At 34.8% G+C, this 14181-nt stretch overlaps 1 protein-coding gene across 3 annotated transcripts in view; it reads left to right on the top strand.

Moving 5' to 3' along the window:
• Nucleotides 1-14181, top strand: part of Smc6 (structural maintenance of chromosomes 6) — a 59105-nt gene that overhangs the window by 28098 nt on the left and 16826 nt on the right. For all 3 annotated transcript variants that reach the window (XM_070025027.1, XM_070025026.1, XM_070025028.1), the window contains 8 exons: nucleotides 1257-1461; nucleotides 1904-2018; nucleotides 2345-2505; nucleotides 5485-5620; nucleotides 6338-6418; nucleotides 7689-7859; nucleotides 10826-10963; nucleotides 11974-12119. In XM_070025027.1, coding sequence (XP_069881128.1) covers nucleotides 1257-1461; nucleotides 1904-2018; nucleotides 2345-2505; nucleotides 5485-5620; nucleotides 6338-6418; nucleotides 7689-7859; nucleotides 10826-10963; nucleotides 11974-12119 — 1153 coding nt within the window. The remainder of the gene's footprint in view (nucleotides 1-1256; nucleotides 1462-1903; nucleotides 2019-2344; nucleotides 2506-5484; nucleotides 5621-6337; nucleotides 6419-7688; nucleotides 7860-10825; nucleotides 10964-11973; nucleotides 12120-14181) is intronic.

Raw genomic sequence — 14181 nt, 5'->3', positions numbered from 1 at the left:
CACAGGAAGGTGTGGACTTGGATTGTACATATATATATATTTTTTATTGTGAAAATACTGTACAGAGGGGTTACAGTTACATGGGTAAGATAATGAGCACATTTCTTATCAAGCATTGTAGCCTCCTCCTTTGTTTCCCCTTCCCATCCTTTTGTATCCTCCCCCCACCCCCTGTCCCCCCCCCACCAAAGTTGTAAAGTTCGTTTTTCGACATAACAACTTGTACATCTCATTGTTGCAATGGGTCCTCCTGTATCCCTGTTTTAATGATTTCTTTTTTCCCTTCCCCTCCACATATACCAACATCATATATAGTGAAAGCAGGGGTTATACCATGGGGGAGGGACATACAAAGCAACAAAGACATAATCTTATAAATATGTACATAATATATTTTAAAAATAATGAGAAACCTGCTTTATGCTTTCTAATTTTACTTTTATAATTTTAAAGCATAAAACAACTAAAGAAAGAGAACTTTGTAAACATAATACAGTTAATAATATGGTCCATATTTTCTCCTGAACAAATAAGTAATCACAACTGATTTAAATACTAATTGATCAGACAAAACAAAAAAAATTGGCATAAAATAAACACCTGAACCTTTAAGAAATGACTTTGTTCTTTGTTTTTATTTAAGTTGGACAACATGATTTCTGAGTCCTTCCTATTGATCAAGTCTGTGTTTATTTTATTCATGAATTTTCTTAATACTCCTACAAGTGTTTTCTAATTCTATATGTTATTAGTTGATGAAGTTATGGGTATACTTTCTACTTTTAAACAACTGCATTTAGCTGTGCCAGTAACTAATCTCTTTTCACTAAGTAGAAATGAGCCTATATACATACCATGATCTAGTTCAGTAAATGAGCCTTGTTTTCTTCATCCTTAAATCTAACATTCTGATACTAATTTACATAAAATAACAAAGAATTTATTTGTAAATCATTTATCTTGACTTCAGAACACAATTTTAAGATCTGGAATTGTGTAAACTTACATGGAAAAGCTGTTGTTGATGTTTATGAGATTTTTTTCACAAGATTTGGTGTTTTCTCCTTTTTGCAAGTGATTCATGTGGGGATTCCCCTTGCAGTTAAAATGAGATCTGTGGTATTTTTTGAACTATTTTATATGGAAATAGTAAAGTCACTTATGAACTGTTAAAAAATGAGTGTTTTAAAATAAGTACTAATGGACCCTTGTAAATAAGTAGTAATGGACATTTTTACAATTGCTGTCACATTTAGGAGCCTGCATTTATCCTAAAGACCCTGAGCTTGCTTTGGCTATTGAATCTTGTTTAAAAGGACTTCTACAGGCCTATTGTTGCCATAATCATGCTGATGAAAGAGTACTGCAGTCACTAATGAAAAGGTTCTATCCACCTGGGACCCCTCGGCCACAGATAATAGTGTCTGAATTTCGGAATGAAGTTTATGATGTAAGACACAGGTAATCACATTATATACTGTTTCTGATTTTGCTTAGTCACATATGCAATATTGGAAAGAGTTTAATAACTTTGAATGTTTGCCATATATGTCATACTGATTTGTAAAACTTCTCCAAGCAAGCCTGTATACCTTCAGTGTAGTTAATGGTCCTAGACAATAAGCAGGTTCTTACTTAATAACCCTGAGGTGCTTACATGTTAAGGAAGTATAACATAACAATTTTATTGATGAAGGAAATGATAACAGACTTACCAAGTAGATAGAAAAGTCCTAAAGGAAGGCCCTGGTGCATATGCACACAATACACACACATACACATACACAACTTTTATGTGTATGAAATTACATTATATATACACACGCACAACTTTTATATGCCTGAGATTTATGTATTATGATTAAAGTTTGGTAAATAAAATTTGACCCTTTTTGTCTCCTAGAGCTGCTTACCATCCAGAGTATCCAACAGTTCTGACAGCTTTAGAAATAGATAATGCAGTTGTTGCAAATAGCCTGATTGACATGAGGGGCATTGAGACAGTGCTGCTAATCAAAGTAAGGCCAAACTCAAGATTGTTTTATAATTACTATTCCTTTGTCATCATAGAATGATTGATAAGCTATTTTTTTTACCTCATAAGAAAATCTATGGAAAATAATAAAGCTTTAGGTTTATGTTTGCTACCCAAAGGAACAATATAACTCTTAAGTTTTTCTTTGTGAAATAATTTCACAAATGGATACTATTAAGTATTTCATTTGACTACCTAAATAAGAATATGTTATCTGAAAATAATGAGAAGTAATATTTTTAAATTGTATCCATGAGAAATACTTTGGCATTGTTTCAAACATATTTTTCCTTCTATTTTTTGTTTTAGAATAATTCCGTAGCTCGTTCAATAATGCAGTCCCAAAAGCCGCCTAAAAATTGTAGAGAAGCTTTTACTGCTGATGGTGATCAAGTTTTTTCAGGACGTTATTATTCATCTGAAAATACAAGACCTAAATTCCTAAGCAGAGATGTGGATTCTGAAATAAGGTTGTAGTCAAGTTTAGCTTTACTATATTTTTCCCACTGCTTTCTTTGGGGTTTAATTTCTTTAATATCACTGTTGGTGTTTTCTTTCTCTGGTTTCCTATAATTTGTCTCTTTATGGGGTTAAAAGGTTGTTTACCTGCATGTGACATTCTGGATTTGTAATAATTCTCCTTCATCACATTGACAACAGTATTCCGGGTTAAGGACACAAAATGTCTTACCTGATCATTGTTCTCTGTCCACAAAGAGCTCGAAGGACAATGAGCTTCATCACTGCCCACTGTTGCATATGGCCAACTGGCCTACATTCTGTCTCAAGCTCTTACATCTGGTGCTTCGAATTGTACTGTTTTAATAAATATCAACTGACATAATTAAAATACATGCTTAAGAAAATAAAATTGGCTAGAGAAAACAAGAAGTTAAGCAAAACTAATAATGCATTAAGTGATACTTTAAGAATACACAAAGTTTTGGGTACCATTAAAATTAAGGGTTTTTCAAAAAAAAATTAAAGGTTTTTCAACCAAATGAATATAGCTGGTGAATTAATGGGTTGAATCTGAATTAATGATGTAGGAGATGTAAAAAGAACTTAAAAGAAATTAGGTAAATTGAAGTAAAAAAGAAGTAAATAAAAGTATTCTAAATGACTATATAAAAGAGACAGAATTTTGTTGTAATAGATTTTTTGTTTTTATAATATTGGTCATTTGCATATGATTATAAGAACAGTATAAAATAATGAATTGGAATGTTTCAGAGCATTTGTTCAACAGGGCAAAGTTCAGAGCTCATTGGCTAGTAATTGGGCACTTGGTTTTATTTATTATCTCAATGAGCTTTCCAGTTATAAAAGTACATGCTATATATAAGCAAGCTCCCTAGTGCAGTTTATAAAACAATACCTTTGCATTTTTGAATTGCCAAAATAATATATTGATAGTTTTCTAAATTAGGCTTTAAAATTGTATTCTTTAATTTTTCTTGCAAGCAACCAATATTTAGTGATTACTCAGTGAGGTAAGAGAAGCGGTCAGCTGGTCATTGGATTAGTGCTGTGGAACAGACATAATGTGCCCGCTGCAGGAGAGAGAGTGCTGCTGGAGAGCACATCGCCTCCCGCCACACAACTATTCTAGTAGGTCAGACATTACACATCTCCTTAGAGAGGAGCTGTTCTCCTGTTAAAAGAACTGAAAACTAAAGAGAAGCACTAGCACGGGTAAAATTTAGTCACACCAGCAAAAAATTTACAAAACTTTTTAACATTTTTATGAATGAGTTCTATTGGTCCCTCAAATTTATTCCCAGTTTTCAGAAAACTTTATAATAATGTTATTTACTTGATCTTTTTTTACCCCCAGCAAATTGCTGTTCATAAAGGTGTCAACACTTATTTTTTCTTTTTATTGCTGGTCCCGGCGCTTGAATTCAGGGCCTGGGCACTGTTCCTGAGCCTCTCTGTGCTCAAGGCAAGTGCTCTACCATTTGAGGCACGGCACCACTTCCGGCATCTATGTCGTACTGAGGAATTGAACCCAGGGCTTTATGCCTGCTAGGCAAGCACACTACCTCTAAGCTACATTCCCAGCCCCTCAACATCTACTATTGAGTAAATATTTCTTACTAAATGCTGTAGAATTAAACTAAATGTTTGTATCTGTTCTCATTTTTGTCAGAAATAGCACACCACTTCTCATTCTCTTCATTTTTATTGTTTATTATCTACTCAGCAAAACTTACTGAATTTTTTGAAGAAAATAAAGGTAGCACAGTTAATTTACTACCAGTACATATTTTATGTATGATGCATGTATCAATAAAAAGAACTATTAATTTTGAATTGTAGATTGGAAAACATTTTCAGATTTCATAGCTATTAAGTAGATTCTGAAATGTGAGGAAACATGTCCAAGTGAAATGTGGCCAGCATATTAGATCAGGGCAAGATTGTTAGGAACTGCACAGATCATTCCCTTCATTTACCACCCAGCTCTGAATGGAGGAGTGTGTGTCCAGTGAGGAAGGTAAGGTCACTCTGGAGCCAATTTAGGTTGCTGCCAGGAGACCCTTCATAGTTTGGGGGCCTACCTTTATTCTCTCTAACTTGTCCTTCTGTTCTTTACCTTCTCTCCTCAATTTTAATTCTTCCCATTTCAGCAACAAGAAGTCTTGAGCTACTATGTAACCTCTGTAACCTCTTCTCTTCATTTTCTGCTTTGTGTATTTCTTTATTCTCCGACTTGGCCCAGCTAGCTGATGGAAACTTTTTTTTAGTTGTGATCCTTGTCAGGTCTTTTTTTTTTTGATGGAAACTTTTGAGATTACAGTTTCTTCTTCCAGACTCCCTCTGTGTTCATGTACTTCTCTGGATGTATGCTATCCCTGTTCACAGTTTTTTTTTTTCTTTTTCTCTTTTTGTCAGTCGTGGGGCTTGAACTCGGTCTGGGCTCTGTCCCTGAGCTCTTCAAGATCTCGACGAGCAGTCTATCACTTGAGCCACAGTACCACTTCTAGTTTTCTGGTGGTTCATTGGAGATAAAGAGTCTCACAGACTTTCCAGCCTGAGTTGGCTTTTAACTGTGATCCTCAGATCTCAGCCTTCTGAGTAGCTAGGATTACAGGTGTGAGCCACCAGCATCTGGCTCCTGACCACATAAAATGTTCATTTATCCCCCTTTACAGGGATTGTGTCTTCATTCTGTTCCTGCTTCTTGCTATGATTATCCACAATGCCTGTCACAGGAATTCTTAGCATAAGCACTTATTTACAAAAGAAGTAAAACAGTTTTTACAAGTTATTTTTTAATGTTTCTGTAATAGTTTTCATGTTATTTATAACTTGGCATGGTTATGAAACTACTTTAATGGAGAAAGATAATGTGAATAAGTTATTATAAATAAACTTTTCTTTGTAAGGGCTCTAAAGTATTTGTAATATTGGAAAAATAAGTATTTTTGGTATTCTCGTTCAAGTGATTTGGAGAATGAAGTTGAAAATAAGAAGGCGCAGATAGTAAAACTTCACCAACATTTGTCTGCACTTGAAAAAGATATTAAACACAACGATGAACTTCTTAAAAGGTGTCAGCTACATTATAAAGAGTTAAAGGTAAAACAAAATGTCCTTTTATTTTTCTTACCACTTTGAACTTAATATAAAAATCTTTAATTTTTTTTTTTCTTGCTGGGCTCAGTGGCTTACTACTGTAATCCCAGCTACCCAGAAGGAAGTGATTGGGAGTATTGCTATTTGCAGCAGCTTAGGCAAAGTTGGGGAGACCCTGTTTGAACCACGAAGCTGAATATAGTCATACTTGCCTGTTTGTCATTCAGGCTAGTTGGGAGTCATAAATAGGAGAATTGTGGTCCTAGTTGCCTAGGTAAAAGCACGAGACCCTATCTAACAAAGCCAAAAGAAGGTGATTGAGGCTCTATATCTTTCCACTAAGTTTGATATCCTGAATTCAAACCAGTACTGCTCCCTGCTAAAGAAAAATTATTAGTGTAGTTTAACTGTATGAAGAAGTTTTGTTGTAATATTTCCATCCCTACATATGATACATGTCTTACTTATCTCTGAGTCTTCAGTGGTCATTGTAAATGCTCATAGATTACTTGTCTTATTTACATGGACTTGATGAGCAGTAAGTTTGATCCTGCCAAAATTTTATGTATAAATCTTTTTTACTAGTAGTGTTCTCTTTTGCAAACTATGAAATTCTTCTGTATTATAATGCATGCCTAGAGCTTTGTGGATTAAAACATTCTAAGGCTTATGGTTTTTATTTATGTTTATGTTAATACGTTATGAACATTTTCCTTTCAGATGAAAATAAGAAAAACTATTTCTGAAATTCGGGAACTTGAGAATATTGAAGAACACCAATCTGTAGATATTGCAACCTTGGTAAGAATGCTCTTTTTCAGTTTAAATTCTAAAGGATTAAACGGTCATTAAGAATTGGTATAATTTGTGGAGGGGAAGGGAAAAAAACAAATCGTTTAACTAGGGATACAGGTGGACCCATTGCAACAATGAGATGTACAAGTCGTTATGTCGAAAAATGAACTTTACAACTTTGGTGCGGGGTTGGGGGGGGTGGAGGAGGATCAGGTTGGGGGGAGGATGGGAAGGGATGGGAAGGGGAAACAAAGAGGAGGCAGCAATGCTTGATAAGAAATGTACTCGTTATCTTGCCCATGTAACTGTAACTCCTCTGTACTGTATTCTCACAATTTAAAAAAAAAAAGAATTAATGGCCATCAAGTCTCTGTCTTTTAACAATGTCCTTTAACTTGTAGCAACTCTTTATGAATGCTATCGCCTTTCATAAATTTGAAAGTACCTGGGGTTTAGCCATCACATTCCTTGGTATTTTTTCCACGTGCGATTGAGTTTTGTCTTTCACCATATAAACAGTTTTTAAGAACTAGTTGTAAACAGTGGCCATCAAAATAGACTGCCTTGATGACGTAGTTGAGCACCATCGATCAGCGTGGGTGGAGGTTTCACTTTGTTTTCTCTCTAAAATTTTCTGTAAGTTTTTCAGACATCCACTGTGCTTAGGACCTCCAGCTAAACTTTTTCTGGAGGTAATAAACAGTAACTTAGGCAAATGGCATAGTTGTTACAATGAATGTTTGTCAAGTGGTTCCTTTGTGTCCGCATTTGAAGCACTGAAGTTTCAGCAGTAGTGAACAAAGGTTTCCATGGGCTGACAGCCTTAGTGAGAATTGTGGGATTTCTTAGTGGACTTCTTTTCAACTTTTTTGCTTTCTTTTAAGTCACAGATCATATTTCCTAGATATATGGATTGTGTCCTGAATTATTTTTGTTTACAATATGTAAAACATTATTTGGCAATAGACACATGTGTATGTGTAAAAGTCTACACACACATTTACTTAGTCTATTTTCAAAAGAATGAGAGGATAGAATAAGAGTTACTACTTTATATGGTGATTTCAACTAGAATATGTTTAACTTTCCTGCCAATTGGCATCTCTACTTTGAAGTTTTCTTTTACTTTCTAATTCACCATTAAAGATATGAAAGCAAAGATTTCTAATTTTATCTTAGATCTGATTTGCCTATAGCCTATAGTTTTTTTTCTTTGAGAATTATGTGTATATATATTTTCATAAGTATTTTAATTCTGTTTCTTAAATGTTATCAGGAAGATGAAGCTGAAGAAAATAAAATCAAAATGAAAATGGTTGAGAAAAATATGGAGCAACAAAAAGAAAACATGGAACATTTTAAAAGTCTGAAAATAGAAGCGGAAAACAAGTATGATGCAATGAAATTGAAAATTAACCAACTGTCCGAGATGGCTGATCCACTTAAGGTATATGCCACTGTTACTCTGTTTTCTGTGTGTGTGTGTTTATGTTTAGTTACAAAGAATTTACTGAATCTTCCTTAAAGCAGTACAAATATAACCACATGAGGTGCTATGTAATTAGCTAGACCAATATTTTCATACTAAGATCAATTCTTTATGAAAAAAAAATAAAGTGTATTTATACCTTTCTGTTTCCATACAGGATTATAGCTTTTTTTGCCTTTTTATTCTGTAATTTTACCCCCAGAGCCAGAAACTGGTGTCTATATATCTGTTTGTATATCTTTTTCTGCTATCCCACCTACTTCACTACTCACAACTAATTGCCATAGAAATGTTGCCCAACTCCTGCTTTTTAGCATATCTTACTGACATTAGGGTAAATCCAGTTGACTTACATTTGCTACGTTTTTTAAATTGGTTTTTAAGTATCCTACAGACAAGAAAAAAATGATTGTTCTCCCTTTTAATAGCTCACTGTATTATTTATTTATAGGCTATAACTTAATTAAGCTTAGACACTAAGTTTTGATTTAATATGTGGATTTACCCAGAAGTCAGGAGCATATCACTAAATGATTTTTATTTAATATTTCTCTCACTTTCTTTTTTTCTGTTGTTGTTGTTGAACTTACAGCCTGAGTGTTATCTGAGCTTTTTTGACTTAAAGCTAGCACTCTACCACTAGAGCCACAGCTTGACTTCTGGCTTTTTGATGGGAGATTGGAGATGAGAGTATCGAGGATTTTTCTGCTGGGGCTGGCTTTGAACTGCTTTAAACTCAGCCTCCTGAGGAGCTAGAATTACAGGCATCACCCAGCTTCTCACTTTCATTTGTTCAATAAAATAACATGAAGTACTTCCTTTTTTTTACTTAGATTCAGCAGTACTCAGGACACACAAATATTACTAAAAATACAAGACCAAATCCCAAACTATAAGATATGTACTTATTAATAACCTTTGGGGTTTTTTTTCATTTTTTCATTCTATTTCATAAGGTGAATGACTCCCTTTTTATCTATTTTAAAAGTTTGGGGCTGGGAAGGTGGCTCAGTGGGAGAGTGCTTGCCTTGCCATGCGGGAGGCCCTGGGTTCAATTCCTCAGCACCACATAAGCAGAAAAAGCAGGAAGTGGTGCTGTGGCTCAAGTGGAAGAACACTAGCCTTGAGTTGAGCCCAGGGACATCTCCCAGGCTCAGAGTTCAGGCCCCATGACTGACAAAAAAAAAGTTTCTACCAAAAACTGATTTAAAATTAATGATTACACATTTTGTCCTATAAACATTGTAGTATCTACTTTAACATAAGATATTCCCATTTCTTACTCTGTTGGAAGTGAAGAGGCAGTTGATTCCTGTCTTTTATAATGTTTTGTCAGAACTCTCTTATGGGAGTTATGTATTATCAAACTTCCATCATATGTGATAACATACATATTTTTAGCTGTATAAACAGTAGTACATTTACTTGTTTTGTACCTTACAAACACTTGTGCATTTACTTGTTTTGTACCTTATGAAATCATGTAAATCCTGTTACATAAGGCAAATATTTTCAGTTTTGAGGTGTTTTTCAAGTTACGTTCTTTCCTGATATCCACATGCTCTTTTTCATGATGTTATGGTTTGTATTTCTCTGAGTAGAGTTGTGATTCTTGAAGCTAAATATAATAATTATAGTTTATGTGACCAATTCTGGGATCAGAAAGCATGAAGAAACTAATCAAAATTTAGTTTGGTTATTCTAATGTCAGGATTAGCAGTTTTATTGAGATAACTATGTATACTTTGTTAAGTTTCCTCAAGTATAAACCTTTGAGACCATCCCTACAATCTTTATGCCTAGACATTTCTTCTCATTCCCTTTTAGTCTTTCTCCCTAATTCACTCCAGACCTCTCAGTAGTCACTATTTCATTTTCTAATACTGTGGTTTGCACATATTCTAGAATTATATGCATTTAGGTTTTCCATTATCCACAGTTCCACTCTGCCACTTCATTACACATGGCTAACCAGAGTATAAAAAAGTAGGTAGGAATATTTATTTTTAGTCTTTTGAGAGAACATATTCACAAGAACTTTTATTATATATGCTGTTATTTTATTGTTGTTAATCTCTTACTGTGCCTAATTTAGAAATTAAGCTATCATGTACACTGTATTGGAAAGAACACATACATAGAACACGCAGTTATATCCCCTGCACAGGGAACTGTTGTGCTAAGTTGTGCTAAATTCTGCTAAGAGGAGAGTATTGAGTATAACACTCATTGTTTTAAATTTCTTAAGATTAACATGGGTCCCCTCCACCCCACTTAAGCTCACTTCTTTACTAAAATTAAGTTGAAAGCAAGCACTTTTTATGGAAACTTCATGTAAGAATTGGAATATATGTAGTTTTTTTTTTAATTTCAGGAACTTCTGTTTAGTTGCACATGAACATAAACTGTAGCACTTGCCTCCTCAGGCACCATAATCTTGCCTGCTTTATTGAGTGCTTAATCTTATACCTAGATTGAAATGTTCACAATTTGTTGCCTTGTTTTTTAAAAAACAATCTGTGTGTGTGCGTGTGCATGTGTGTGTGTGTGCGTGTGCATGTGTGTGTGTGTGTGCGTGTGTGTGTGTGTGCGTGTGTGTGCGTGTGTGTGTGTGTGCGTGTGTGTGTGTGTGTGTGTGTGTGTGTGTGTGTGTGTGTGTGTGCATGCTGGGGCTTGAACTCAGGGCCTTGTACTCTCCCTTATCTTGCTTGCTCAGAGCTGCAACTGTATTGCTTGAGTCATTCCCCCAGTTGCATTTTGCGGTTAGTTGAAGATGAAATCCCTTGGACTTTCTTTCTAAGCTGGTTTCAAACATTGTACTTTTGAATCTCTGCCTCTGAGTAGTTAGGATTACAGGTGGTTAGCGCCTACTTTAAATACAGTAACACTTTCTTACAAGATTATTTTTTGCTTTATTCAAACAGGATGAATTAGACCTTGCTGATTCTGAAGTGGATAACCAAAAACGAGGGAAGCGGCATTATGAAGATAAACAGAAAGAACACTTGAATACTTTAAATAAAAAGAAACGGGAACTTGACCTGAAAGAAAAGGAGCTAGAGGTTATCCACTGTTTTCTTTTCCTTGTAATTTATTTTGTTTACAACTTTAGTCATGATTATTATTAAAGTGCGTTTTCTCATGTTCCCAGAAACAGACACACTGTCTGAATTTCTATTCCCCATAAAATAATTGTTCAGATGAGTCAGAGGAAGAAGAGACTTAGGATCTCTTGAAAGGTAAAGATTTAACCAGGCCAAACTGTCCCATGTTGCTTCTCAGTGATTGTGGTAGTCACATACATGGCTCCATAAATGCCTGGCTTGGCAAGTGGGTAGCTACTTTATGTCAGAAAAAGACATCCCTTCTTCCCAGTAAATGGGATATGGGGTGGAATCTGATTTACTACCAGTCATGCTTCTTGATAAGCAAGGTCCTGTGTTTAGAATGAATCAAAGCAGTTTTATAAGTAGAGGAGGTAGATTCCAGCATGGCTTTTGTACATCTTAAGGAAAATAAATTGGAACTTTGTAGTCTATTTTCTTGTTTAAAAACACTGTACATATTTTGAATATAAAATGAGACACTATATGTGAAAATGCTTTGCATTTCTTCATTATTTTTAAACGTGATAGTTTGTGTTTTCAATCCATTGATGTGTTCAGAGTCCATCCCTAAAGCTATATCCAATCTCAGCACACTGGGGGCCAAGGCTTTTCTGTCTACCACTTTAAATTTGTTTTGATATGAAGTTTAGAGATGTTAGAAATAACTAAAGTTGTACACATCAATGGAATTTTTGTCTTAAAGATTTATAATGACTATGGATTGTGTCCTCAATTAAAGTACAGAATTTTATGTTAGAATTGAAATTTTCAGTCCATCATTTTAGTTTGCATATTTTTTGCACAAGTTGTAGAGATGAAGATGTAGCTCTAACAGAAGAGCATCTCTCTAGCAAGCATGAAACCCTCATACCACCAAAAATTTAAAAAAACCTGTTTGGCACAAGTTGAATGATAAATTGTCATATCAAAAAAGAGTTGACAGATATTAAATACCTTTTTCTCAGGAGAAAATGTCACAAGCAAGACAGATTTGCCCAGAGCGGATAGAAGTAAAAAAATCAGCATCAATTCTAGATAAAGAAATTAATAGATTAAGACAAAAGATACAGGCTGAACATGCTAGCCATGGAGATCGAGAGGAAATAATGAAGTAAGTGCCTTGTAGTTTTTCTACGTTATTGTATCTTCTGCATATTATTAAGACCTGAAAATTATATGTAAATCTTTAAGTTGGATGAAGTGCTACTGTTGTCGATAGTTAGAGCTACTTTGTAAATGTGGTAAAATATAGACAAAATATTCAGCTTTACTAGAAATACAAGTGAAACAATTAAAAGCCACTTTAAGATCTAGTCTAAGTCAGTGGTTAAAAACAAACTTTAATAGAATTTGAGCAGATTCTAAAGAAAGAGTAGCTCTATTACCTATCTCCTGAACCTTTAATTTCCTTTTACAAAATGAATATAATTATTATACCTTAGAAGGCTGTTAGGAAGATCAAATGCTAATTCTGTTTTAATCAATTGTAAAACATGTAATAGTAAGAATAAGAAGCAATTGGTCCTCAACTATGCAGTTCTAGTGAATTTCCCTGTACAAAACTAATAAAGTATGGGATGCAGAAATTATTTTGATTCAGTTGACATTAATATATATTACATTATTACAAAACACAAGTTTTATAGCAATACAAGCGTTGTTGAAAGAGGGGTGTATTTTAGTGTGCATATAGACTTGTATACATACACTTAAAAATATTTCTGCACTAGCATGTTATATATACCATGACCCTATACCTGTTCTTACATTTAAGGTATGTTTTAAGAACTAGAACATCCTCTTTTAAACCACAATATAAAAATGTAGGACAATACCGGGCGCTGGTGGCTCACGCCTGTAATCCTAGCTACTCAGGAGGCTGAGATCTGAGGATCGCGGTTCAAAGCCAGCCCGGGCAGGAGAGACCGTGAGACTCCTATCTCCAGTAAACCACCAGAAAACCGGAAGTGGCGCTGTAGCTCAAGTGGTAGAGCGCTCACCTTGAGCTGAAGAGCTGAGGGACAGCGCCCAGGCCCAGAGTTCAAGCCCCACGACCGACCAAAAAAAAAAAAAAAAAATGTAGGACATTTTAATTGATAAAATCCAGTCAGACTCCAATGTTATAGTTTCTTAGTGTCTGAGATCATATATTTCATTTAATTGTCATATTACTTTGCAGAGTACTGTTTGGGTTTACCTGATATTTCCTGTTAAGGAGATTACTGTTTCATTCTTGGTCAGGATCTTACAATAAATGATGATGCTTCTCTGAGTGTCACATCCAGAAGCACATTTGTCTCCCACCTTTACTGGTGATGTAAATTTTGACCGTCCAGTAAAGGTATTTGGTTTCTTCATTATATGTTTCACTGTATTTCCCCTTGAAACTTGCTCAAGCATTCTTTAGAGAGAGACACTTTGCAGGACTGCTAATATCCTGCTTTTCATCATACAGTTGTACTAGATTTGTGTTTGATTCTTCCAGGACCCAATCTATAGTTTGCTAGTTGCAAAAATGGTAACTTTTCTGTTTCATTGCCACTGCCAGGTTTAGCACTCAATTGTAAGGACGAGCTCTCTCTTTTCTTCTCTCTCTCTCTCTCTCTCTCTTTTTCTCTTTCTCTCTCTTTCTCTTTCTCTTCTCTTCCCCCCATATAGATACGTATTTACTTATGTACTTGACTGTTACCTATATTTGCTTTGTGGATACCTGTCTTATTAATGAACTATAACCATAGTTTTATTCATTTTTATGCAGACACTAAGTTGTATCTTTTTTTAAGATTTTTCTTTAAGCTTTCTCAGTTGTTTTTGAACATTTCTTTGTTTCTATTTTTTTTTTTTATTTTTATTTTCAAGCTAGTACCAGGGCTTGAACTCATGGGCTTGAGCTCTTGCTTGGTTTTCTTGGCTGGTGCTCTACCACTTGAGCCATGCTTACAGTTACACATTTTATTGCTTAATTGGAAATGGACTCTCAGACTTTTTCAAAACTCAATCCTACCAAGTCTCAGCTTCGTTAGTAGCTCAAATTACAGGTCTTGAGCTTGCCAGCTATTTCTTTACATTTTGACAACATACTATAAGCCTGTTCTTTACCTTTTACTAGCTTTGGAATCAGTCATTTCTCCAAGAGTCATTTCTCCTGGTTCCTTTCAGTGTGGGTATTATAT

This window comes from Dipodomys merriami, unplaced genomic scaffold (genome assembly GCF_024711535.1).
Source record: "Dipodomys merriami isolate MVZ:Mamm:240054 unplaced genomic scaffold, mDipMer1.0.p SCAF_17, whole genome shotgun sequence".
Taxonomy (NCBI): Eukaryota; Metazoa; Chordata; class Mammalia; order Rodentia; family Heteromyidae; genus Dipodomys; species Dipodomys merriami.
This window is presented reverse-complemented; position numbering and strand designations above follow the sequence as displayed.